The sequence below is a fragment of the Trachypithecus francoisi genome, unplaced genomic scaffold (genome assembly GCF_009764315.1).
Source record: "Trachypithecus francoisi isolate TF-2019V2 unplaced genomic scaffold, Tfra_2.0 Lachesis_group17, whole genome shotgun sequence".
Lineage (NCBI taxonomy): Eukaryota > Metazoa > Chordata > Mammalia > Primates > Cercopithecidae > Trachypithecus > Trachypithecus francoisi.
In genome coordinates, this window is record NW_022681462.1 from 63,896,681 (window position 1) to 63,917,330 (window position 20,650).

At 35.6% G+C, this 20,650-nt stretch overlaps 1 protein-coding gene across 1 annotated transcript in view; it reads left to right on the forward strand.

Moving 5' to 3' along the window:
• Positions 1–20,650, forward strand: part of LRPPRC (leucine rich pentatricopeptide repeat containing) — a 121,295-nt gene that overhangs the window by 59,249 nt on the left and 41,396 nt on the right. Inside the window, exons 21-25 of the mRNA XM_033175848.1 lie at positions 231–361; positions 1,049–1,134; positions 2,557–2,764; positions 12,362–12,486; positions 12,949–13,055. Of these exons, the coding sequence (XP_033031739.1) occupies positions 231–361; positions 1,049–1,134; positions 2,557–2,764; positions 12,362–12,486; positions 12,949–13,055 (657 nt within the window). The remainder of the gene's footprint in view (positions 1–230; positions 362–1,048; positions 1,135–2,556; positions 2,765–12,361; positions 12,487–12,948; positions 13,056–20,650) is intronic.

Here is a 20,650-nt window from a genome sequence, read left to right on the forward strand (position 1 = left end):
ATGGCCATTTTATATTATAGATAACACATCTTTTAACCCCTACATGTATAAGACTTGCCCACTTTTTAGAGGTGAATAAAAATACCAAGGGGCAGTCAGGTTGTTAACATGAAACCATTTATTTTTAAAGTACTATTAACTTTTTCTAAACTCTGAACATTAAAGCTAAAAATGTGACATTTTTACCTTCACACTGATTTCTTCTTTTTCACTTCTATGCTGTATTTTAGAATATGCAAAAAGCCCTTGAATTGAAAGCAAAATATGAATCAGACATGGTTATCAGTGGTTATGCAGCTTTAATAAATTTATGCTGTCGACATGATAATGCAGAAGATGCCTTGAACTTGAAAGAAGAATTGTGAGTACCCTGGCACCAAAACAAGTTGTCAACATTTATTCTGCTCTACAGACCTTGATAGATTATCTAGATGGAATATTACTCTATTATATACTGTCATTTTAAAAAATTCTTTTGTTGTCAGTGTTTTTGAAATTTCATATTATAAGGCTCTTTAATTAATTGTAGCTTATGTTCCGCAAGTTGTCTTTGTTTAAGTATAAGACATTCTAGTCCTTAGAACCAAAGATTTTTTTCCATTGATTATATATCTCCATATCACAACAGTGGTGATGGTGACTGTTTCATGAGGCTTGATAACATTTCCCTTTCTATATTGTAGTGTAAATAAAATTCTCTCCATTTCTCAGGTACCTTCGGTTTCCAATCCTGTTAGATTTTTCAAGTAAAAATGTCTTTTTGGGTATTTCATTATTCGTGGTGAAGGTTAGAATCACTTAAAGTATCTTTTGCAGATGGAGTGATGCAATATATATGTAGTGTTAGACTTTTACTTCACTAGTCACTTTGAATATAATTTCATGTGAACTTGTATATGACTTCAAAAAGAAATCCTAACTGAAGTGTAGAGGCCAACATTAGTTCAGGTCTTCTGATGTGCTTTTGAAAAGTGATTAAATGGATGTTGCTGTTCTTTTAGCAGTTAGTTGACTTTTAAAATAATATAAATGTGGCTTTAATTTTTAGTGACCGCTTAGATTCATCTGCTGTCCTTGACACCAGCAAGTATGTAGGCCTTGTAAGAGTATTGGCAAAGCATGGCAAGCTCCAAGGTAAGCCTCAGCACATGAAGGAAATATGTGATGCGAGTATCTTGCCACTGGAATAACACGTGAATTGATATTAATGGATATCATGTCCTGCAAAGTGCTTGAACACTTTGCATACAAATTTGCATGTGAATCCAACCAGAGCTGCATGGACAGTGTAGGCCATTAGTTTTAATGGATTGGCAAGCTTGTCATTTACATTTGCACAGCTCAGTGCTTTTTTGCATTTCTGCAGCTAGTTTTTATTAGCATTGCTGTTTGGATTGAGTTTGAAGATCATGACTTATGGCACAATTTGCTTATATGCCTGCACTAATGGCTTTGTTTTTGCTTAAGAAGGTCTGAAGCCTGAACGTAAAACCTATAAACGTAACCTAATATATGCTTCTGGATTTTGCAGTAGTCTTTGCCTTACTTTTTAATAACATTAACAAAATATATACTTTAAAGTTTTTATTTTAATTAAGGTTTTTATTTAATGGTTCATGGAAAAAGCTTAGCTGATTACACAGCTGATTTGCATACTCAGATTTTCTCATTGTTGAGATAATGTTAAGCCTAATAAAATTAATTACACTTGATAATACATTCATACTATTTGCTTGTTTCTTAACTTTCTGATTTGACTTTATTTTGAAACTTCCTTTCTAGCCTTCCTCTTTTCCTTAGATTTTCAGAAAAGATTGTTTTAATTTTATTATAGGGAAAAATGTACAGAGAAAATCGTTTATTAGAACATTGAATTTTTTCCTAGGACACCTTTCTAACTATAAGGATTATCTTTTTTTTTTTAAATCACTTTTTGTAAAGTGGTCAAAACATTTTGTCTGTGTAATAATTAAGAACAACATTGTAAAAATGCACTTATTCCATATCCTAAAATGTTTGTTTCTGCCTTCCTAATGAAGCTTAATGAATCTAATGTATTAACATGCAGTCTTTTGGAAAGCTTTCATTGGCTCTGGCTGGCTAATTAGTATCGACATAGCAAACAGGCCCTATCGGTATCAGACCATTAGTCTGGCTGTATATACAGTGTAAACACATCTTTATTATCTGGCCTCCTGACAAGCCATCTGCTGAAGAAACAATGGTGTGATTTAGCAGATGTTAGCTCTGAACGATAAAAGCATCCATTTAGGAGGATCTTACAGCTATAGGGCAGACCGTACAGGGTTATGTGGTACAGAGTGGGGACACAGTCCCTATCTATAATTTGTAGTCAAAGTTGCAGGGAAATGATAAAACCATGCTATTGTGGATTTATAATTGTAGTCTCGTTTAGAAATGCAAGTAGTAATTAACTTGAAATCGGCATTATACACTAGAATTTACATTCCTGCTGGGCTTGAAATGCTGTTTTAATAGCAGTTTGTTTTCCCTACATGAAATTACCTAAGGGTCTTTTGTGTTACTTCATTGTAGATGCTATTAACATTCTGAAGGAGATGAAAAAGAAGGATGTTCCTATCAAAGATTCAACAGTCTTGTCCTTTTTCCACATCCTAAATGGCGCAGCTTTAAGAGGTGAAATTGAAACAGTAAAACAGTTGCATGAAGCCATTGTGACTCTAGGGTTAGCAAAACCATCCACCAACATAAGTTTCCCATTGGTCACTGTATACCTGGAAAAGTAAGTTAATTGAATTTTGAATTTTTAAATGTTGGCATTAAAAGAATGAGTCTAATAATTTTCGGATTATAGTTTGTAAATACTCTCATGATGGGGATTCCTTAGAGGTCATTTGCCACAGAGTAAGAGGACTAATACGAACTCCGTGACGTTTAAAATCACTGTGGTCCTGTGGCTTTATGTATCAATGGGATGGTCCCTGGTGCTGTTTTGTAGGAGCATATGATTACTTGAAATTGAATCTAGTTTTTCCCAGTTTTGAGCCTGAAAAGTGTTATTAATAAATATAAGAAAAAAGGATCTTCTGGGGCTTTTGAGTATGTGTCTTGACTGTTAGTTATTCAGGTAATAAGTGTAGAAGCATCTTCAGTGCTCCTTTTCTTCACAAAGTATTTTAAATACATATACCATTACAGTTATTTCTGGCTTTGATAAATGTTGTAGGAGATGAATTTTGCTGATAGGGCAAAGTTTACTGAGTTTGGTAATTTTTCCATTTGAAATGCTCTTGTTGGTGCTCAATTTAAGGCATTATTTGCAATGTAAATCATACAATCAGTCTATTTTGTAATGAATGAAACATTTTAGTAAGATGACTAAGCATAACTTACCTTTTTCTTTTGTATTTGTTTTTGTTTTGTTTTGCTTTTTAAATTTCCTAGATCATCTTTGTCAGCTTTTTCATAGCTTAATATAGTTTGTAATCTGCATTACATGGCGACTGCACTGGCAAAGTAGTATTAGAAAATCCTAGGCAAACAAAAATAGAAGATAATAATTAAAATAAAATAAAATAGAAGATATATGTATCTGAAAGTAATGAAACTCCGAAAACGAAAATATACTAATTTAGATTTCTTGATTTCAGTTAACAGGGCAGAGCCAAATTTGACTGAAACACAGAAATATCTCACTGTCGATGTAGTGTGGACATTGTCCTGTCGATGCCAGGAGAAAAATATGTATTTTAACGGTTCTCATGTTTTCCCCAAATTTCTGGTAGTTTTTCTTTCTTTATTAGAGAGTATAATTAATTGAATATAATAAATGATTTAGTGTTGAATTTTAAATGTATAATAAAAACCATCTCTTTTAACTAACTTTCTGTTAAGAAATGTGTGTATATATGCATGCACACATGAAATCATTCCTTTGCCATCCAATCAAAAACAATTACCATGTTAGATGATTGGCCAAATCTTAACCTCCACAGTCTCAGCATTACATCCTGTTAACGAAATAGTGATTCAAATAATGACTGTGTTACTGAGTTATCATATTCACAGCCAACTTTATATAGAAATCCTATAATTAATATGCTTCCTATTAGAATTTTTTTGATTGCTTAAAAGACCCATTTCTGCAAATTGCATATGCACCTCTACAGAAGGATTTGAAAGAAATGGGCCCAGTGCCCAGAAGAATTAGACCCTCCTACACTACCGGGCAAAAATAAAATAATTAACAGTGAAAATGAGGCCATCATAGAAAAGTATCTTACAAATAGAAATACTTTGAAGACAGAGGAGAAGTGAAAACTTTCCAAAAGAGGTCTGCAGATGGGGCTCATGAACCAAGGAGAGCTTACCATGGGAAAATGGAAACGGTGTGGAATTCAGATGTTAACCTAGAGCATCCTCTGTGCTTCTGATTATATCCTGAAGTCAGATATTTCTGTGTCTCAGTCAAATTTGGCTCTCCCTGCTAATTGAGCTAAAGAAATCTAAATTAGTGTCTTTTCGTTTTTGGTGTTTTACTACTTTCAGATACGTATATCTTCTATTTTTATTTTATTTTAATTATTCTATTTTTATTTGCCTAGTTTTTTTTTTTTTTTTTAAACTACTTTGCCAGTGCAGTCTCCATGATGAGGTCTTTCAGTTTCATCTCTCCTAATAAAAAGGGCTGTTGACTCTTGCAGAGTCAGGACAATAATAAAAAAAGATAAAGGAAATTGTATGTTTATAAAATTGCAGAAAACAGCAGAAACATTCATAGGGGAAATGCTGGCGTAAAACCCTGACTTTGAAACTTTTTCTCAATTGTGTTTTCTCCAACTGATGGAAGATAGCTAATTAATTCAGAATCATGACAAGTGCTAGGATTAACCACACTGGCCTGCCAAAAAGTCTATGTGTATTTGATTTGATTAAATGTGCATAATCTTCAGTAATATCATGTAATTGACCTCAGCAGGTATGAGCTCATCTGGCAAATGAGCTTTTTTTTTTTTTTCAAACTTGTGATAAAATTATAAAAAACATTTTTAAACATCATCATAAATCTTCACCCTTTCATTCAAAGGCAGGCATCTTTTTGGCGTGTCACTGCAAAAGACTCTAAAGAGAATATCACTTTCATGTTGTAATTCTGGAGCAAATCCATGAGACTGAGTTCCTTAGATAATCTCTTTAAGATTCAGTGGATCTTAATTCTGAACTGACTTTTCCAGCATTGGACAAAACACAGGAGATATTAATACTATGTTTGTGTTACTTAGACAATGTAAAAATGCTTTATGGGTATGGAAAAAATACATTTTGTTTTTATTCATTTGCCAAGGGAATTCCAAAACAATAACAGATTTGGAAAATTATAGAGAAGTTGGTAAGCTACCTGCTTTTGTATTATCAAAATGAAAATACTTGCATTGAATGGAAAAAAAATTTGCAGTTGAACAAAATTTTTGTGTTTCATTTACATTACATTACAGTCTCTAAGCCACATATTTTACATGTAGTTCAAATGAATATTATTTCAAACATTTTCTTTTGTAAGTATTTTGTCTTAAAATGTATTTATTTTATTGAAATCATGCCTGATTCATGGAGATGATAGCAATCCGTCACATTAAGGAAAAAGAAATGCTTTAAAATAGGTTAAAAGAGTTTTTTATTAGTCTTCATGTTATGGTCAAGGAAATGAAATTAATAAAGTCTGGGCCATCAGATTTTAAAGCATAAAAATTTGTATGATGCAGTTTCAGATTCACTTGTTTTATACCTGATCCATTTTGGTTTCATTGCATGCATTAAAAAATAACTGAAGCTGTTTAACTGGATTGTGTTAGTGCAAGTGATCAAAGCAGCTTTAATTTCTGCTTTTCATTAAGGATTTTTTTGTGCTGGTTTGTGTTATAATCTGTATATGTACATATGCATTTCATTTAAGTGTATCATGAACTTCATATATGCTCTCCTCCCAGAACTCTTGCTAAATTAATCTTGAGTTCTTCATAAAGGTCACAATTTCTCTAAGATGAACTTGTAACAATGTTTTTGGAACTCACTGGTAACACTAATATGATACATAAATGGGAAATAGGCTTTTTTAAATGTTGATGATTCTGTTATACATGCTCCCCTTCAATTTTAGCATGTTCATTTGTACTGGATACTTTTATTATTTATAGGAATGCTTGCCTTCTAGAGTAAAACTCCTTATGCGCTGAAAGGAAATTAAGGAGGTTTGGCTCTTTTACTCCATTATTGCAATTAAGAATTTAGCATCATCAGTGCCAAAGGACAAAAAGTGGTTCATTTGCCCTAGGGGAACAGGACAGTGATAAGATGATTTTTCGTCAAGGATCATTGGGTCGTAATTAAGTTACATTCATGGCTATTGCTTTTTGAAGGATGATTGGTAAATGACAGGCTTCATGTGCTTAGTACGGACAGTGTGCAGTAGGGTTTTTTCTCCCTCTGTCAGAAAATCCTGTTGAGCCTGATAATGTAAATGTGGCATTTTATTCTGAACAAAAGAGCAGGGAAATGAGCTATCTTGTCTAATCATTCAGTTGTTTAACACCGACTTCCAGTTTAGACTCAATTGGCTGGAAAGCACTTGACATGTGAAGTTAGTGCTGTTCGGAACGCATGTTTGAGTAAATTTTAAAGTAAGTGACAGCTAAATTGTACCTAGGGAAATTACAAAGCCTTCAACACAGTTAATTTTTTGGGGAGGATTAGTTGTAATTGCAACACCAGTCTCCTTGAAGATTCCTCATTTATAGATGATGAACAGAAAAAAAAATTTAGCTCTTTCAAGTGCTGGTTCTCTTAACAGAATAATTTTTGTGAAGATGATGGCTTCTCTTGAATTGGTTTCTTCCCATATTGAACATCTGCTTAGGATTTGTAAGAGAGTTTGTTTTAAAGGAGTTCAGTTTGGTTTTTGTTTGTTTTTTCTTTTTTAAACTTTTTTCTCCCCCCACAGCCCCTCTTTTCTGTAGTGATTTCAGATTTGAGAGCATTTCAATAAGGAAGGCCCTTTACATAAATTGCCACTTCACTAACAATGTATAAGGTTAAAGTACTTTATTCCAATAAAAAAGAAATCAGTATTTGTCATCTTTCTTTTGTTGTTTAAGTATACTCTCTGGGATTACAAAGTTACTTAGTGTAAGTTACGAGACTAAGTTTAAAGCTACTGATAGATGAATAGATAGTTGTCACTCGTGGTTGTGTTAACAATTCCAGATTGTATGAAACACATTTATGATTTTACAGGTGTATGTATTGAGGAATGTATATGAGAGTTAGGAGTACGTGTTTCTTGGTATCTCAAAGTAGATAGTTTTATGATTGATGGATGTCCCATAGAAATGTCTGTCCAGCAAACTTACGTGGTGGTTGTTTTTCTGTCAGTGACGTTATAGCATACTTCAGTTTCAGAACGAGGACTCAAACAAGTGGTACTATCAGATTTGCCATCTGAGCTTCAAGCTTATTTTTCTGGATGTTTGTCCATGTAATAATAAGAAATTGTAGTTTATAGTAGTTCTGTGTAGTCATGTTCCCTTAAGAACTGAATTCTAGATTCTAGAATGAATTTTGATACAGGCCAAGTGAGTCCATTCAGGCTAATGAATTTAACCTATTTTAAGTTTCCAAATTTCTTGCTGGACCCAGCCTATCTCATATATATGTCCTTAAAATTTAGAATTACAGAATCTTTTCCTCAATTTTACCTTTATTTCATAGACTCACAGAATTTTTGTAAAGCTTATATTTTTAATTTGCACCAAACAAAATACTGCTTTTTAAAATGCTTTTTATTAGTGTATGTAGTTTTATGCATGAAAATTATGTAATCTACTGAAATTTTGGGGGGGTTGTCTTGATTTTTTTAAAAAAGGATAATAGTATGCTATAGAGTTGATTTTTCTTTTAGTGTCATTTGTGAAAGCATTGACTAAATTTTTATTAGGAGTGAGCCTTTAAATATTTGTATGTAAAACCTTTAGGAATTATGCATATATGCTGATACAAGCATGGGCTCAAAGTTTCGAGTGTTAAATTAATGTGTCAACATTAATTTCTTCAAAGGATTATTGTTATTTCTTAGTAGGATTTTTAAATCATTTCTAGCGCTCAACGAAATTCACAGATCACTTTGGATGGCAGAAGCTAGAAGTAGACTGGTAATGTGTTGTCCCATATTTTGGCTGTAAAGCAGTTTTTACATTTCTCCTTTTGATATTGTGCTTCCCTTACTGATTTCATCCTGCCTAATAAAAGTGGTATTTTCACCTGACGATTTTCTCTGCTTGTGCAAAACACTTTAGATGAACCTAATAAGCACAGAGTCATAGAACCTATTAGAACTAAGAGGGAACCCAAATGTCCTTGAGTTCAGCTGTTGTGATAACCTGCTTTTCATCACCACTTCTAGAAATGTATCACATTACTACAGCTGAGTAGCATAAGTACTCTTATCAGTTGGGATGGGAATCCCAAAGTCCTATGACTACACAGCTATCTTCATAGCAATGCAAATTTTAGGTGCTTTTAAACATATTTTTCATTTCCATCATCACCTAAGTTTTCAAGCTTTAATATGAAAGATTAATAGTGACATAAATTATGCGGGGAATGTAAATTTTTATCTTTTAAAATGACATGATCCAACCACAAGTCAGAATTAGATAACAGGGACTGAAGAACTGACTAGTCATTAACTTAATTTTTATCTCCAGTACACTTTGTATGAGGTATTTCATTATAAATTTCTAATTCATTTTGTTGGCATCCTAAGAGCAGTAACGTTGGTACTTAAAATTACAAGTATATGAATTATTTCCATTTTGCTATCCTTGTCTTTTCTGTTGTTGTTCTGAACATGTATAATCTTCAGAAGCATATATTTGGAGACCAAAGACTATTAACATGTCGCTTTGATTGACAGAACAATTATTCATTCATTTATTGATAGCTTTGACCTAATGTAGGGGGAAATACAATTGAGACAATATTATTCTAGTTTGGGAATTGATCTGGAAAAGCAAATCATGCTGCTTAAAAAACAATTGTATGTGTTAGCTTTGCTCTTAAAAAATGTTTTAGTAGTTTTTCATTAAGCAGAATTATAGAAGGGCAATAACTGAACCTGTGTCTGAAGTAAGGGAAAATACTGATTATATAAAGCTTTATATCATATGTGGTAGCTACTGTACCATTTCTCTTGTATGACAGTAATCTAGCCTGCAACATCTACGTGCGGTTTTGAAATTAACCTGTAATTTAGTCTTCACCCCAAATGACAAAAATTCAAATGACTCTGTGGGGTGCCAGAAGATGCACTGTAAACAGGGCTTAGTAAGGGGATAAGGTAAGAGTTCCATCAGGATAGGCTCGTTTTCACTGTGTCAGTATTATTGCAACAAAATTAACATTTCTTCGTTGTCTTTTACTTTTTTAGTATGGCTTAAAATCAAATCTAGGTAAAATAGTAATTCAGTTTAGGGCAGTGAAACATTTGTATAAGGGACAAAAACGTGAAGACTTTAACAGAAAGTATAAAAGGACTTTCTGATTTTGAAAACTGTTTTGTGTATGAGAAATTTATATTCTCTACAAAGATTTTCACTAATTGTCACTAGTTTTCACTAATTGTCACTAGTTATACTTGGAGCCATGTCTCTAACCATGCCTCTTTTTAAAATACCTTTCATACTCTCTTTTCATAAATCTTTAATTTCTTATTCTAAATGGCACCACTTTATTAGATTATTCAGATACCAGTACTTTTTTTTTTTTTGAGACGGAGTCTCGCTCTGTCACCCGGGCTGGAGTGCTGTGGCCGGATCTCAGCTCACTGCAAGCTCCGCCTCCCGGGTTCACGCCATTCTCCTGCCTCAGCCTCCCGGGTAGCTGGGACTACAGGCGCCGCTACCTCGCCCGGCTAGTTTTTTGTAGTTTTTAGTAGAGACGGGGTTTCACCGTGTTAGCCAGGATGGTCTCGATCTCCTGTCCTCGTGATCCGCCCGTCTCGGCCTCCCAAAGTGCTGGGATTACAGGCTTGAGCCACCGCGCCCGGCCAGATACCAGTACTTTTAATAAAGCATAATGTGTAATTAGATGTACTGAACTGACAATGGGAAGTCCAACGACTTGCTTGCTCTGTTTACCTGTTAGCCTTAATCAAATCAGCTAGATGCCCCAATTTCTTTATTTCTTTGAAAGTAAAAGGGGGTGGCAAGTAGAATTGAATCATATAATTTCTATAATTTTTCCAAAGGATTTTTTTTCTTTTTTTTTTGGAAACAGTTTCACTCTTGTTGCCCAGGCTGGAGTGCAGTGGCACGATCCAGCTAACTGCAACCTCCACCTCCCGGGTTCAAGGGATTCTCCTGCCTCAGCCCCCAGAGTAGCTGGGATTACAGGCATGCGCCACCACGCCCGGCTAATTTTGTCTTTTTTAGTAGAGACGGGATTTCTTCATGTTGGTCAGTCTGGTCTCACACCCCGACCTCAGGTGATCCACCCTCCTTGGCCTCCCAAAGTGCTGGGATTACAGGCGTGAGCCACCACACCCGGTCTTGCAAGATCTTAAATATTTCTCATACTGACATTGTCCTTTTTTGTTTGTTTGTTTGTTTTTTTGAGAGGGAGTCTGGCTGTGTTGCCCAGGCTGGAGTGCAGTGGCCGGATCTCGGCTCACTGCAAGCTCCGCCTTCTGAGTTTACGCCCTTCTCCTGCCTCAGCCTCCCGAGTAGCGGGGACCACAGGCGCCCGCCACCTCGCGCGGCTAGTTTTTTGTATTTTTTAGTAGAGACGGGGTTTCACCGTGTTAGCCAGGATGGTCTCGATCTCCTGACCTCGTGATCTGCCCGTCTCGGCCTCCCAAAGTGCTGGGGATTACAGGCTTGAGCCACCGCGCCCGGCCGACGTTGTCCTTTTAAAGGGGGAAAGAATACTTTTTAAGGACCCACAAGAATATAGTACCACACTGTTTAAGGAACTGATTTCGCTGGGCGCGGTGGCTCACGCCTGTAATCCCAGCACTACGGGAGGCCGAGGCGGCCGGATCACGAGGTCAGGAGATCGAGACCATCCTGGCTAACACGGTGAAACCCCGTTTCTGCTAAAAATACAAAAAACTAGCCGGGTGAGGTGGCAGGCGCCTGCAGTCCCAGCTACTCCGAGGCTGAGGCAGGAGAATGGCGTGAACCTTGGAGGCGGAGCTTGCAGTGAGCAGAGATGGCGCCACTGCAGTCCAGCCTGGGAGACAGAGCGAGACTCCGTCACACACATACACACACACACAAAAGAAACTGGTTTAATGACAGTATCTTTTCATTTTAATTTCTCACCACATAAAAGAGGGCTTGAATTTATAATTGGAAATAATTTTTAAAAGCTTACCCTTTAATGAAAAAGTATTTAGAATTCTCCTAGAATTCACTGACCAACATGAATATATCCTCGTTTTCTCAATAGTAAGTTCCTATATATATGAAACTTGAGGTTATTTCCTACTTGGCTAGTAAGGTGGCAGTACAAAACATTATGATAAAGATGAAAACTGCTTGAAAATTCCTTATTAGCTATTATTGGTGGACATTTAATAACGTTTACCAAATCTGAAATTGTTGAGGTACAATTGTTAAAGGCACGTAAATGATTGGAAAAAAAGTATTTGACATTAGTCCTTGCTTTCAGAAATAATACATTCTTTTTTTTATTTTTTGAGATGGAGTCTTGCTCTGTCACTCACCCTGGAGTGCAATGGCATGATCTCGGCTCACCGCAACCTCCGCCTCCCGGTTTAAATGATTCTCCTACCTCAGCTGCCCGAGTAACTGGGACTACAGGCACTCACCACCATGCGTGGCTAATTTTTGTATTTTTAATAGAGATGGATTTCACTCTATTGGCCAGGCTGGTCTCGAACTCCTGACTCACCTCAGGTGATCCACCAGCCTCAGCCTCCCAGACTGCTGGGATTATAGCCGAGAGCCACCGTGCCTGACTAGAAATAATACATTCTTACAGCAACTTACTACATAAAGTCAGAATTTATAATAAAATCAGAGAATGCCTTAATCTATTTGGACTTTTTAAAAAAGTACCCTTTAACACATGAAATAAAGGATGAAGCAGAGTAAATAGTGGACTGCTGATGATGTATGTATTCTGAACATTTACTTAGAGAAATCGTTTCTTTTTCCCCCCCCATTTTAGCTTTGTGGTTCTCTACCTTAAGTAAAGCTCAGTTGTTTACATATTAACTGGTCATTAAACACCTCTCTAAAGTATTACTGAGAGACTAAGCTGAATTAGATTTATTTTATTCGTTAATTTTTTTGCTTCTAAGGGATGACCTATCTACTGCTCTTGATGTCGCCATTGACTGCTGTGAAAAGTATAAAATATTACCAAGGATGCATGATATCTTGTGTAAACTGATAGAGAAAGGCGAGACTGATCTAATTCAGAAAGGTTAGTCACTTTCTAATATCTTACTGTAGTTGGATTTTTTTCCCTTCTTGCTTATTTAATCTTAGTGTGTTGTTAAGAGAAACTTCAGCAGAAGGCCAGCACGTTCAGATAAACTTTCTTTATACTTGTGAAATCTAAAAGAAAAATATCGGGTAGGTTTCCAATACTATACATGTTCTTGATTTCAGTAACTGTTCATTTTGAAAAAGTGTCTATTATTTTTGTGTTCTACTTCTTGGTGATCTGCCTTTATGAAGATTTTTTTTACCCTTATCCTCACTAGTTCTCTTTGAAGCTACTCTGTTAGGTACTTAATTAGTCGATATAGCTATAATCTTTAAGTTATTCTTAATATTTGTTTTTTAAAATAAATTTTTCTTGTATTTGTCTAGAACTTCATATGATACTGTTTTTCTGGTTTTTTTTTTCTCCTAATGTGTATATTTTTTCTCTCCTCCCTAGCAATGGACTTTGTGAGCCAAGAACAAGGTGAAATGATGATGCTCTATGATCTCTTCTTTGCCTTCCTACAAACAGGAAATTACAAAGAGGCCAAGAAGATCATTGAGGTGTGATTTTAACTACAGTATTCTAATTGTAGAGCTATTTAGACTCTTAATTAGAATACATTTAAAAATTTTAACCTTTAATTACACTTGTTCTGATTCATGTTAATAGAATTCAATCCCAATAATGTGGGGGGAGGGGGATCTCGGCCAGCTTCTTTATTGTATATAATTACAGTTCAGAAAAGGCAGTCTGGTTGTATATTAAATTTGTTTCCTCACTTTGTTAAATTCACTATTATATATCAAAATGATATTTGCATATTAAATCTTGGATTGTGGAACAATTAAATTAAACTGGCATTCCGGGGTGTAAAGTTGCTAATCCTCTTTGCCGAAGAATTCTTTGTTCTTAAAAGCAGTGGAATTTAATTTGCTGCAGACCATGCTCAGATTTATTTGTAATGCTTGTCTACAAGTTAATCAGCCAAACAAGTGCTGTCTGCAACTGTTTGGCATTTAATTTAAATTTTCTTCTTCTTCTTCTTCTTTTTTTTTTCCACCATGGTAAGCAGCTTATGGGAAATGGTAGGTGACAAACCTGGCCTATTTAGGATTAGTATATTTTATCTAGGCTTTACTAAATATTGCTTGGTGGAATTGATAAGTCAGGGGCTAACTATAAAAGTCTGTCCAAATTGTGATTAATTTCACTATTAAACAATTCTGCATCCACTAAGAAAACAAAACATTTCACAGAAGATGGACCTATTGCCTTAAGAAAAATTATTTCATGTGATTAAAACTGTTAACTTATAAATACATCAATAATCATGGGTTTTCTCAGATTATACTTTGCTTTTAGTCAGTGTTGTTTTCCAAAAATACACAGGGGACAGGATGCAACAGTGGTGTTTGACCTCCTTATTTGTATATTGATGACCACTTATCATGAAACTGAAAATGTGGGCACAGAACCCAGAAAACTATATTTTTTTCCTCCTGATGTTTTTTGAAGAGAACGGTGTAGTATAGAAAAGGAGGACTGTGAAATCAACTCAGAACTTTCTTCTCTTTTCATTTTATGACTCAGTCTGCCCACTTGTCAGCGGACAGTGGGGCGTGCTATCTTGGACAGGCGCTTCTGTAGTTTAAGTGGTTCATTTACATTTTCTAGAAAATGGTATAATTTCTTCCACATTCACTTCTGAAAGTACAGTGAATCCAAACCTGAGAAGAGCTGTCTGGCTGTTGAGTTCTGCTGCCCTATATGTACAGTGTCAGTATTAGCAGATCACTGATCAGAGCAGAAATGAAGCTCAGCTTTGAGAGGTTCTACAGGAGGAAAGCATGTGCCTGTCTTTGTGTAGTAAGATGTGATAGAGCCAGAGGCAGAAGAGTGATTTCTTGTTTTGCCTGCTTATGTGATAATGGACAAGTTACTAAACCTTTCTAAGCTTCCTCATGTATAAAAGAGAACATAATATCTGTCTTTAAGATTTAATCACATAATGCAGGTAAAGCAGCTTGCATGTTTCCTGGATTATGGTAAGTGATCAATAATAATAATTCCCTTTGCCCCTTAAAGGGGCAAGGATTGTCTTCTTTACCACATGTAATTCAAAATATGATATTCAGCATAAGGTACATGTTTGTCACATGAATAGGCAAGAGAAGACTGCCTCTTAATTACTTAGAGCTTTGCCAGAGTACAGAATTTTCATAGTAGGTGTGTACAAAATTTTTTTAAGGGTAAAGAATAGCTTTACAGAAAGAATACTACAAGTCATGAGCAACATTTTTATCATTCCCAAAAAAAGCAATAGTGTCTTATCATTGGGTAGATTCACTATGGTTGAATTTCCAGACTTGCTTTGTATTTGAAGCATTGTGGAAATAATTAGATAAACCAGTCATAGGCAAGGTTCAGTGTGTAGTAAATATGACCTGTTTTTTTGTTTTTTTGTTTTTTTTAAATGAGTTGGCATATGTGTTATATGTAATACATTTGACAGTCTCCAGTCTTTTTTTTTTTTTGAGACAGGGTCTTGCTTTGTTACCCAGGCTGTGTAGTACAGTGGTGGCTTAGCTTACTGCAGCCTTGACGTCCTGGGCACAAGCAATCCTCAGAAAGACCTAGTCTGAAAAAAGTCCTTTCTATAACACTTCATCTTACAGTAATTACTACATTCCGTAGATTCTCTTATTAAAGGTCTATCTCTTCAACTAGAATGAAGGGAAGAGAGAAAGACTGAGAAGGAAAGGAAAGAGGGAAGGGGAAACTGGTCCAACTCGGAAGCCATGCAAATGCTATCAGTCACCTTCACTAAAGAGCTTCATTCTGGAGGTTTCAGATGAAGAAATCTGCCAATGCCACCTTTAAGGGTTCATGATAGGAGATACTGTGTCAGATCTAAGAGCTCCATTTATCTTGTACCTATGTTAATTCACCCTATTTTCTGTTAACTCAGGTCTCTATCCGTCATTTACATAGCATTTGAGATGACAGTAAAGTGTCTTAAAAATCCACCACCATTACCCTAATTTTGAGTGTAGCAGTGTTTGGGGTAAGAATTAAAAGATGAATTGTGCGTTTCCACTTAGAGTAGAGACAAAAGCATTCCAAGCAGAAGGAACTGCCTGTGCAAGGGCCCTGAGGCAGCAAAGAGGTTCCTCTCTCTATCCTTCTTCTGCCTCTTAGAACTCTTGTTAGATAACACTAATAAAATGACATCTGGAATGTCTGGTACATTATCAGACATGTAATAAATGTTAGTTTGATTCCCTTCCTTCTCTATGCCATTCTTTCCTGCGTAGAAGTCAATCTTTTTATCTCTTCTGCAGATACATCCTCTGTAAGCTAACTGTCTCAAGAACTCTTGGGAATCAAACCCAAGGGAAGAGATTAGAGTAAGAAATGCTAAGTTTAAAGCAGAATTTTTTTCTCATCTTTGTGCTGGTTCTGAGAACCTAGCAGTGCCTGGCACATGACAGGCATTCAGTAAGTGATTGCAGAACTGCTCAAAGGCGTAAGGGTTAAATTCAATAATATATTTCTTGATAGAAAACCTTTAATATGGTTACATTTCATACGTTATTTAACTTTTTTGCTTGTGTATATAATCTCGGCCTGGTCTTGAAAAAAAAGAATGAGTAACCCGAAAAGTGATACTTGATATGGGCTGCAACACTTTCTTCCTGGGAGGTAAATGAAGTACCTGTAAAGATCATAGACTAAAAGAATGAAGTCATTTTTCTGTTTGTTTGTTTACAGAGAAATACCTTATTTTACCGTAATTTCTAGCAATAGGAGTATTGGACTAGCACTCAGGAACTCTGAGTTTTAGTTCCGGCTCTGCTATAGGAACCATAAAGATCCCATCCATACAGTCATAACAACATTGCTGTCTTTATGTATCAGGGGCTTTCAAAATGGTAATGACATTTGACCCACTTTTGAGAAATGATCCTAAATGAGCCTAAATTATCTGAAAACCAAAGTAGGTAAAGATGTAAATTATGATTATTACCTGTAACAGTGAAAGTTTTTCTCAAAGGAGAAAGGGCGCAAATGGACTTCAGTTTGTTTATGAAATGGAATGATGTGGCCATTAAAAATAATGCTTACAAGATTTTGGATTTTCGAATTTGGGATGTGCAACTAGTAGATAATACAGATAATCCAGAAGTCAGAAAAATCTGAAATCTGAAACGCTTCTGGTCACAAGCATTTTGGATAAGGGATACTCAACGTATAGTAGTTATGGAATTTGAAACCAGGCCCTGAGTTTCTGTTTTCTGTTGTTTCCCCTGTACCTTCCTACCTCCGTGATCTCATGACCCCTCAATATCTGAACTGTCAAAAACAACTTCCCTTTCTCCAGAATTCGTCTTTCTTGACTTTTCCCTCTCTCCGTATTTGCTGTTTTGCTTTTCCATCACACTGCAGCCAGAGTAAATTTTGATCTCTCCTCAGTGGGGGGGAAAAACTCTTTTGATGACTTTTAAGACCAAAAGTTTGGATTCCAGTGATCTCCCAGTCTTTGTTACTAATTCAGGACTTTTTTTCCCATTTGCCTTCCTTAATAAGCCAGGGTGAATCCTATACACAGACAATGGATTTTAGAGCTAGGGTTTTTTTTTCATTTGTTTGTTTTTGTTTTTTTGTCTTGTCCTCCAAAATTTCAAGATATGTCAGTTCTCATGTAAATGTATACCCCCTTCTTTTTTTTTTGGAGACAGTCTCGCTCTGTCGCCCAGGCTGGAGTGCAGTGGCCAGATCTCAGCTCACTGCAAGCTCCGCCTCCCGGGTTTACGGCATTCTCCTGCCTCAGCCTCCTGAGTAGCTGGGACTACAGGCGCCCACCACCTCGCCCGGCTAGTTTTTTGTATTTTTTAGTAGAGATGGGGTTTCACCATGTTAGCCAGGATGGTCTCCATCTCCTGACCTCGTGATCCGCCCGTCTCGGCCTCCCAGAGTGCTGGGATTACAGGTGTGAGCCACCGCGCCCGGCCGCCCCCTTCTTTCGTGAGTTTGTTTAGTATCTCCTATAACATCTGGTCAGGTGGATAATTTTTAGTTCATATTTTCCCCCTTATTATACATGGTCTTCAAGTCTATCTTGGAAAATTTTAGAGAAAAGGACAAATGCTCAAAGATTTAATAAGAACCATGAGACCTTTCTTGCTCCCTTGTTCTGTGCTAGCTATGGGGATAAACATAGTTGATCCTTGAACAACATAGGTTTGGATTGTGTAGGTCCACTTACATGTAGGCTTTTTTTCAGTAACTATATTGGAAAAGTTTTTGGAGATTTGAAAAAACTCGCAGATGAACTGCATAGCCTAGAAATACTGCAAATATTAAGAAAAAGGTATGTCATGAATGCTTAAAATATAGGCAGATTCTAGTCTATCTTATCATTTGCTACCACAAAACATATACAAATCTATTATTAGACGTTAACATTTATCAAAACTTACACATAGACTATACATGCTGCCATTCACAGCTGAGAGAAATGTAAACAAAAGTAACAAAATACTAGTCATAAGTACATTAAATTCACTGTAGTACATATTGTATTACTGTAATTATTTTGAATAACACCATGACATCCATACGCAGTATTACTAGTGATGCTGGAAGTGCTTCTAAGAAGTAAAGTTGTGACATTTCAAGAAAAGGTTGAATTGCTTGATACGTACTGTAGATTGAGGTTTGCACCTCTGGTTGCCTGCCATTTCAGATAGAAATTCATCTTGTAAAAAGGTGTCATAAATTTACAGTTTCAAAAAATACAATACTGTAAATGTATTTTCTCTTTCTTACGATTTTCTTAACATTTTCTTGCTGTAGCTTACTTTATTGTAAGGATATAGTATATAATACGTGTAACATACAAAATATGCCTTAATCAATTATTTGTTATTGGTAAGACTTCAGTCACCTGTAGACTATTAGTAGTTCAGTCTTTGGGAAGTCAAAAGTTTTATGTGGATTTTTGACTGCACAGATGGTCAAACTCTAACCCCATGTTGTTCACGGGTCAGTTGTACTTGAACAGTACTCAGGTTAGGGTGGGGATGTTGTTTTCTTTTTTTTAAGAGATGGGGATCACACTATGTTACCCAGACTGGAGTGCATTGGCTATTCACAGGTGCAGTCGTAACACACTGCAGCCTTGAACTTCTGGCCTCAAGCAGTTCTCCTGTTTCAGCCTCCCGAGTAGCTGGGACTACAGGTGCATGCCACCTTCTCCAGCATGTTCTTGTCTTTGTCCCTTCTTTAAAGCCCTTGAGGACATGGTTTTTCCTCCTACTGTGTTGACTAGGGGACATGAGGCTAGGGCAGGCGGTTTTTGTTGTTGCTTTCATTTGACATCTCCAGCAGTAGTGGCAAGAAAAATCAGAACAGGTGAAAATTTCTATCTGAGTTAAATTCAGGATAACCTTCCTTGAGACAGAGTTTGAAATGCAGTAGAAAAACTTTCATTTCTTTTTACTTAACAGGTAATAATTATTGGATATCTATTTTTACTAGTATACATAGAAGTTTATGATAAGCTTTTATGGTAAATTTACATCAGAGTGTTGTAATGAAATTAAAGTAATGACAATTATTTTTGGCTTTGGATTACTTTTTTCCCCTGTACAAGTAAACTTAGTAGTGAATTGCAACTGCAGAAAGTTGTGGTTTGAAGCACAGTAGCTCAGGTGGAAACAAACATGCAATTGTTTCTATACAAATAATTATTTTATCCTCACTATTCATTAGATAGATTGTATGTAGCAACACAGAAAGAACTAAAGATGAGTTTAATTAACATTAACTGTTTTTTGATGTTATATTTAACATCCCAATTAGAATTCTATTCTTCTCCATGTTTTTATTACATTTTCTATTTCTGCTTTCAACTTGCAGTGTTTAAAAATCAGTAAGATGTTAAGAGATAAGCCAGAAATCTTGACTATTACAGCAGCCTAGGAGATTTAGTTAATCTGACCTAGATGTTCTTTTGATGATTGAGATTTATATTTGAAGTTCTCAATTTCAAAATGAAACATGGGAAAATCTGCCATATAAATCAACTGTCTTTCCAAAGACAGGCAGATTAATCAGCCACAAACAGAAAGAGTATGTCATAAAAGTTGTGCTGTTTAGATTGTTGGCATTTGGATCAGCAATAATATTGAAAGTTGTAAGTGAGTGTAGCCCTTGCATTTTGCCATGTTCTGAAGAGGATTATTTCATAATTTTTCAAGGGCTTTTAGTATATATTGACATTGCTTTCATTTACAGTATTACGCATGTGAAACAAAACAAAATAACGTAAGAAAAATCATTGAGAAGAAATTGTGCCTGAATGTAGATATTAATAGTATTTGAGACTATATTTTAATGACTAATTTATTCATCAGTGATTTCTTGTATCCCAAAAAGTGGATACAAGAAATGAGAACAAGTTATCCAACTTCTAGTCTACCAGTTTTTCTTTCATCCCACCAAAGCTGCAAGATGCTAGTTTCCACTTCAGTACTTAATTTAACATTGCACAATGTTATTTTTTTAAATTAAAAATAATGAGGACTTATAAATAAGAGATTAGATTCAAGGGATACCTGGTTTGATCAACAGAAGTGAGTGGAGAAAGCAGTAAAGGTACCTCCTCTAGACTGGAGCAGCCAGGGCTAATGAGTATGTAGTTTTCTTATAATGCTGTGATTGAAATGTAGTATTTAATGGTGAAGCCCTCTTACAGATATTGAAAATACTATAGAGTGACAAATCTTTGGAATTATGTTGAAATGCTTTGTATTTTATTCCAGTGTCCAAAATTGTAAAATAAGTGCTTTGAAGCCAGACTTATTGACCAAACAATAGTAATTTCGAATTGAGGATGTAACATATGTCTCAATTGTTTAAATAAACTAAGACTATAAACCAATGTTAAAGTACTTAGCTTGTTTTGTTGTCTAAACATTTAGTTTTAGGTGCTAGGCAAAAGTCATTAGAGTACTTTTATCACTGTGAATTTTGCAAAGCATTTTCTTTTAAAAATGAAAGCCAATGGTTTATTATTGTGACAATTGTTGTTTTGTGTAACATTGATAATTTTTGTCTCCTGAGTCTATTGGAATATTTAAAGTAAGTGTGT